Genomic DNA, 7639 nt, shown 5'->3' on the forward strand with positions numbered 1-7639 from the left:
ATAATATCACCTCACATGGTCTTTGTGAAAATTAAATGAGATACACATTTAAATATATACAAGTATATGGCATATAGAAAACACTAAATGAATGTAAGCTGTTATGAACCAGAAACTATATCATTCTGAAAAAGAAACTGTTGGTCAAGGGTGTAACAATAGGGGATATTTCACAGATTTTCCAATCTTTACTGTATAGTTTAGTAAAGTCATTCCTGTTTGACTGTATTAATTTATGTTTGAACTTCCATTAAATATCTTATCTCCTTGCAAATAAAAATTACCTCATAAATTTTCATGTCATTTTCTATGGATATTTTTCCATAGAATCATAAGTCACTGATGTATCTTTTTCTGTGTAGTGAGGTTTATTGCCAATTTCCAGAACAGACTTTACTGTATACAAAATATATATTATTCAGATGTGCAAAAATGTAAAATATAACTTACAGCTACTATATATATATATATCCGCCCACCTCAAAATGAAACACAGGGATAGTCATACTATTCATTTTGGTAAAAATCTTTTAAAATTTTTATTTAAATTTAAATTTTTACTTAAATCAGATTCATTAAAACATTCTATGAGATAGTAACTGGGCTATACTATCATAGATGCTACAGGAGCTGCTATGAGGTCATCATTATCTACCTGGGATGAAAAATGACCTTAATAAAACAACCAAGAAGGTTAAAAAGCAGAGGATAAATAACTACAGTCATTTGTTACATAACATTTTGGTCAAAGATGAACTGCACATACATGTGTGGGACCATAAAATTATAATACTCTATTTTTACTGTATCATTCCTATGTTTAGATACACAAATACTATTATGTTACAAGTATGTGCAGTATTCAGCACAGTAACACGCTGTTCAGGTTTGTAGCTTAGGAGCAACATGATACACTATTTCGCTTAATTGTGTAGTAGGCTCTTGCAGCTAGGTTTGATAGATGTACTATATGGTGTTTCCATAATGACAAAATCCCTGTCATTAAGTGATACATGACTGTACTAAGTTGTATGGTATATGTCATAAGGGCTATACAGAAATTCAGAGGACTGTCAAAATGGCAAAGTAATTAAGGAAGGAGGTAAAGTGATTAAGATGGGAGGAGGCAATTTGCCAATTAATATTAATATATATGTGACCATGGGGATGTTAACGTCTCCGTGCTTGCTGTGTCTTTGTTTATAAAATGTAATGAATTTTAAATGCCTAGTACAATCTACATGAACTGAGTTTTAAAGAATGGTCAGGTGGTTATGAGTGAAAAATGATCAGGTGACAGGACTAATAAAAGCTAGAGATGGGGATGCTTTGAGTCGTAGAGATATAAATCTTTAAACAATTTTGTTTAAATTTTTTAAACAATTTTTAAACACAAAAAGAAAAAGAAGTTCACATGTAATTTTAAAATTTTATATAAATTTATATAATAGCAAACTTTCTTTTTCCTCCTGCATGGAAAAGTAACTTTCATTCAGTAGTCACTGCTTCTCTTCATCTTGGCTCAGGTTATAATGGAAAAGAGTTACTACTTCAATAGTGCAAAGATTCTTTGGAAAAGAAACAGCACTGCCAATAACTCAGAGTCACAAAGTCAATTACAGCACACTGTTTACTTGTTTACAAAGACGATACATCAATAGATTGATTTAACCTCACAAACACAAAAAGAGCGTTTATTAAGACAAAGAGGAAAGAGAGAAAAATAATTGCTCTCCGTTGTGTGAGTCTTGTTTGCATGTTTCTTATGAAATAACTGATTAGCTGGCAGGCAGTAATGAGTTCATTCTTCACACATTGTCCTTGGGTAGACTGACTAGGCAAGGCAGTCTGTTTATCTGTATTGTCTGCCAGTGACCTTTCATCAGTACTTTATTCTTAGTTGAACCACAGCTATATTTCTTTTCTCATGAGAAGTCTCAGGATGCTGCATTTCTCTAAATCCTTTTTCTCTAAATCTGTACTTCCTAGCCTGTAGTTGAAAGTCATCATAATCTGGGGTGCTCAAAATGGAGTTTCTTTTACAAAGAGTTATAATCATAACTGTTTATTCAAATACAAATTTAAGACATTATGCGCAAAATTTAACTTTCCCTTTGGTCTTGCATTTTTCTAAGGATTAACACCATTATTTTCACACTCCAACAAACTAATATATAGTAGTGATAATCACTATCAAATGACTTATAAGAGCTAACTGACTCGAATAGACAATAACTAACCTTACTTTCAGAGTAAATATTTTAAGATACAATAGCATAGATGCCTGCACATAGCTGATTATTGCTCCTGTGCTGCAGCGAATTACAACATAAACACATTTTGGCGAAAATTTGCTGGTTTCATGCCCACAAGCATTATGAAGCAGAAACCACTTTCAGATTAATACTGTAACCTGAGGAAAAGAACGTATAATGTGCATTAGTTTAGAGATTAAAATCTCCTGAGATAATATTTCTTTCGGTAATGCTTAAAAGCCTAAATTTGGGCTCGTGTGCCAGTCACCTCTACATTAGGAAAAACATTTTGCTACTCTTCATTAGTTAAAGGAGGAAATACTGTCCGCTTGTTTTGTTGATGTTGGCCAAATTATATAAACTTTAAAATCTGTAAGACAAATCGAAATATTTCTTTATTATGTCTTGGTAGAATGAGAGAAGTTTCCCTTTCAGTTGCTCCTTAATTTAAAAAATAACACTAAACAGCAACACTTCTCTTTAAAAATCAAACTCTGCTTATCTAAATTCTTTGGTAATAGCCATGAATCCATATCTTAAATAAGGAAGGCCTGTGAGTTCGTGAATCCACTTTCCTACTTATGAGCAGCCCTATGAACTGACTTGAATAAATAATAACTAACTCCTCTTATTTTAGTAAATATTTTCAGAATCAATAGCTTAGGTGCCTTAGAAATTCATTCAGAGGCTTAGAAATCCACATCAACACAGTTTTCACATGTTTGAGTCTGGTCTACATCCATTTACGTGAATAAAACTCCCCTTCCAGACTGATGAAATTCTTTCTAGGACAAGAAGACAAAGGAATACGATGGATTGATAAGCGCAGTCACCGGCGCAGAGAGTTCTCGCGCGATGTTAGGACGCTACCGCTCTGACATCACCGGTTGCCATGGTAGCACCGCGGCGAGTAAAAGAAGGGCGGTGCTAGACGTTTCCGGCAGAGCGCAGCCGCTGCGGAAGACAAGGGACGGTCCTTCTCCCGCTAGTCTGACTTCTACCAAAATGAGCGGCCTGGATGGGGGCAAGAAGCTCCCTCTCGTCCAAACCGGCAGCCTGGCTGCCCCCGACCATGCCCCAGGAGATCCGGACCTAGACCAGTGCCAGGGGCTCCGTGAAGAAGCCGAGGCGACACAGGTGATGGCGGGTGGGGGCAGCTTGGAGACCGCTGCGCAGGGAGGTGCACCACGGGATCCGGTGGACTGTGGCCCCCTCCTCCGCTTCCCAGTTGCCGGGAGTCGCGGCGGTGCGGCGACCAAAGCCGGGCAGGAGGATGCGCCACCTTCTACGAAAGGTCTGGAAGTAGCCTCTGCCTCCGTGGCTGCTGACAACAGCCATAAAAATGGCTGTCAGCTTGGAGAGCCCCGTGGCCCTGCTGGGCAGAAGGCTCTAGGAGCCTGTGGCATAGGGCGGTTGGGGTCTCAGATGATACCGGGCAAGAAGGCCAAGGAAGTGACGACTAGGAAGTGCGCCATCTCAGCAGCATTGGAAAAGCAGGGAGAAGCAGGGGCGGTGATGGAGGAAAAGAAGGCGGTGCAGAAGGAGAAAAAGGTGGCAGGAGGGGTGAAAGAGGAGGCACGGCCCAGGGCTCCTAAGATCAATAACTGCATGGATTCACTGGAGGCCATCGATCAAGAGTTGTCAAACGTAAATGCCCAGGCTGACAGGGCCTTCCTTCAGCTTGAGCGCAAGTTTGGCCGCATGCGAAGGCTCCACATGCAGCGCAGAAGTTTCATTATCCAAAATATCCCAGGTTTCTGGGTCACTGCCTTTCGAAACCACCCCCAGCTGTCACCTATGATCAGTGGCCAAGATGAAGACATGCTGAGGTACATGATCAATTTAGAGGTGGAGGAGCTTAAACACCCCAGAGCAGGCTGCAAATTCAAGTTCATCTTTCAGAGCAATCCCTACTTCCGAAATGAGGGGCTCGTCAAGGAATATGAGCGCAGATCCTCTGGCCGGGTGGTGTCTCTTTCCACTCCAATCCGCTGGCACCGAGGCCAAGACCCTCAGGCTCATATCCACAGAAACCGGGAAGGGAACACCATCCCTAGTTTCTTCAACTGGTTCTCAGACCACAGCCTGCTAGAATTCGACAGAATTGCAGAGATTATCAAAGGAGAAATATGGCCCAATCCCCTACAATACTACCTGATGGGTGAAGGGCCCCGCAGAGTAATTCGAGGCCCACCAAGGCAGCCAGTGGAGAGCTCCAGATCCTTCAGGTTCCAGTCTGGCTAATTTCCTGTGAGAAGCTTCTGCACAAGTTTCCTTACCACCTCCTCTTGGACCTGTGCTTAGCCAACAGCATGCAGTCTTTCCTCCGCTTTCTCTTCATACTGTGGATTATCTTTTCCTTTGGTTTTTCTGAATCTTCAGTAATCAGTTGCAAGATTGTTGGCTTAGCTGCCTATGCCATTCTTCCTCTGGGCCTTCATGCTTTTCTGCAATGTGTTAACATGTTTCAAGTGCATGGCCTTCTATGGCTTCAATGCCAAGCATATGATACTATAGATATACTGTACCATACTGCCTTTCTTTGCATGGCTTGGACCCTATCTGTGACCATGGTCTTCTCCTAGTGTAAGTGGTTGTGTACCACAAAGAATCTTGATACATTTTCACAAATAACTGACTGGGCTTCATACTTTATGCTGGCGGTGTACCTGATGCCCATGTACTTATGGTAAGCTCTTTTGGTTTTGCCACTTCAAGATGAAACTGATATCTTAACCTAGCCATCAACCCACATTGGACATTCCAGATTACCACCAACTGGATCTCAGCTGCCTTCCTGGACTTGTGCCATCCACCCTACTGGTTATCTGGTAGAACAAGCTGGTGGCTGGTGGGTGACTGCTAGGCATGAATGAGGTAATAGATGAAAAGTGTTCTATGTTATCACGTTGGTTTTCCTGTACCTTTGGTTACTCCACATCATGACCAGTTACTGGTGAGTATGAAGCCCACCCCTACTTGCTGTCACCTGGTTGAACTTTGCTCAGGCCACCATTGTCTGCTTCATCAGGAACTATCTGTAGATGTAGCTCCCAGGGAGCACACAGGAACAACCCTACCACCAGGATGGACAGTCATGTGAGAGTGTCTATAGCAAGGCTGGAACACAGTCTCCTCCATCTTCGTCTTTCTGACTCCTAGCCAACAAACCATCCTTAATCTGAGCAGCTTCTTTAGGCATTCTCTCTTTTCCCCACTTGCACCCACTCTGAACAAGACAAAGTTGCCAGTTGGGGCACTGAGGAAGAGATATTTCTGGAATGTGAGACTTGTTATGCCTCTCTCTTTCTCTCTCTATGCCCCTCGTCCTCTCCCTCCTATCCCTTGTTTTCTTCCCTTTTACTCTGAAGCAGTATCAGCTTATTAATAGAAAAGAAAACTGGCAAAGCAGGCTTTTGTTTAATTTGCTCTCTTCTTGATTGTGTTCAGAGAGAAAAAGTTATGATTAAATGGACCCCAGATTTCTTACTGCCCGCATTCCTCCACCGCACTTCCTTTAGCAAGGTATGAAAGTTTCAAAGGGAGCCATATAGGTTGTTTAGTTATAGGCAGTGTTCTTTTAGGCAGATTTTGACATCCTTATCTCTTTACACCATCCATTCTACCAAAACTTGTGTATTTCTTGAGCTTTTAGTTTGAGAAGCTGGGGAGAGAGAGAAAGGCCTCAGTGATGGGTTTAAGACAGGTCCTGAACAGGATTTGAATGAAGGCAACCAAAACATAGCGTCACTCCACTTTTCTGAAGTTGGAAATTCTTTTTTGGGCCTTGGACTGCTTGGAAATGACCCCAGGGTAGCATTTTGTAGATCAGCCTTCTCCTTTGTACAATTTTTTTACTTCCCTGATGTCCCATGGGTCTCTATCCTACTGCCTGGCTTTCGTGGCCCTCATTTCTCAGCTTCTGCATTTCCTTCCCTGCTCCTAACAAATGAAGAAGCAGGCTGCAGCCTGCATCGTGGAAGGTCTTCAGCCTTCTTGTATGGGATAAGGGAATGTGTAGCTTCTGTGTGGATTTTCAGGGACAGGTTCCAGGAGGTGAGACAGTGATGCTGTCAGGGCTGTCTTAGTTATGAGGATGTGTGATGGTAAGGACCATCCACCATCACCTTTGTCCGTTTTGGTTTTGAAGGCCTTGCCCTAAGCTCCCTGAGGGTTTAGGAGGTCTGAACACACACAGTGGAGAGGTTAGTCTAGGTTGGGAAACTGAGTAAAAGTCCAGAAGCAGATATGAGCCTGCTGTGAAGTGGGTTTGGAAAGGCCCACAGGAAAGACCCTGCAGGATCAGGGGTGGGAGGGGAGGCCCCTGAGGTGCTCTCCAGGGAAAAGGGGCTAGGGTTTAAATAGTATGCTTGGAGGAGGGTTTTCCTCCAATTTTTCATAAGTCCTTGAATTCACAAGTAGATTTTTGTGAACAAAAATGTAACTCTGGATGCTTTCTTTCGATTATCCTAGGAGTGACCTTTATATGTGTGGAAGATTAATGGTATATGCTCCTTATGTCATTGCTTTTGAGTAAAATCCATTTCCTTTCTCCATTTCAGCCTATGACAAAATTGATGTTTACAGGCCTGCTTTTTGCTTGTAATTGACAACAAGTGCAAAAATACCAAATTTGTGTCCTGTGCAGTATAAAGGCTTCAGTGAATATTCGTTAATATATTAGCTCGTTCTGCTCTCTGTTCATATATGGCTCTATTCTTAGAAATATAATTTGAATGTGATCTTTGAATAGTCTGAATATTTTACAAATTGTTGTTATGTCTTGTGAAAGTAACCTCAAAAAGAAAAATATAACTCTGTTGTCTTGATATTTCTTGCCCTAGTAATGTACTTGACATTTATGTTCCTAAGCAGTGTAAGTACTAGTAGAATTTCTCTGTCAAACTCAGTGATGATCATTAGTACTTTTGTCTTCTCACATGTGCTTGAAGGAAAAATAAAATGTCACTACTGTATTTCTTGTTTTCACCAAAAAATAAAAAAAAAAATAAAAAATTCTGTGTTGTCTAGGTTAATTTTAAGGTTGGGAAATCATTAAAGTTATCAAATGATACCAGTAACTATCATACCGAAAGTTAAAAAAAAAAAAAAAAGGCAATAGACATCAAACCTCCCAAGATTCTTCATTTGAAAATGGTTAATAAGGAGCCCAACTGCAACTGCATACTCATGAGCATTATTTTTTCTATATAACCAGTGCAGTTTTGGTGGTAACTGAAACACCATATAGTATCACTTAAAATACTGTTTTCAGTGGAAAACTTATCTATGCACCATCCTTGTTCATTACATTTATATTAACTGTGCCTTCTGAGGTCTAATTTTCAATGAGCTTAAGATAGACCTTTGGAAGAATTATTGTG

At 40.7% G+C, this 7639-nt stretch overlaps 1 protein-coding gene across 1 annotated transcript; it reads left to right on the forward strand.

Annotated features, from left to right (window-relative positions):
- The first annotated feature begins 3134 nt into the window (after positions 1-3134).
- On the forward strand, positions 3135-7271 carry TSPYL4 (TSPY like 4). Its single transcript, XM_032274390.1, has one exon. It carries the CDS (start codon positions 3261-3263, stop codon positions 4497-4499), a length of 1239 nt encoding a protein of 412 aa, XP_032130281.1. The 5' UTR covers positions 3135-3260; the 3' UTR covers positions 4500-7271.
- The last annotated feature ends 368 nt before the right edge of the window (positions 7272-7639 follow it).

This window comes from Sapajus apella, unplaced genomic scaffold, assembly GCF_009761245.1.
Source record: "Sapajus apella isolate SASKATOON/1434 unplaced genomic scaffold, GSC_monkey_1.0 scaffold6, whole genome shotgun sequence".
NCBI classification, from domain to species: domain Eukaryota; kingdom Metazoa; phylum Chordata; class Mammalia; order Primates; family Cebidae; genus Sapajus; species Sapajus apella.

Coding starts and splice junctions, on each gene's coding strand:
- TSPYL4 (XM_032274390.1), top strand. CDS start 3,261: ATGAGCGGCCTGGATGGGGGCAAGAAGCTCCCTCTCGTCCAAACCGGC.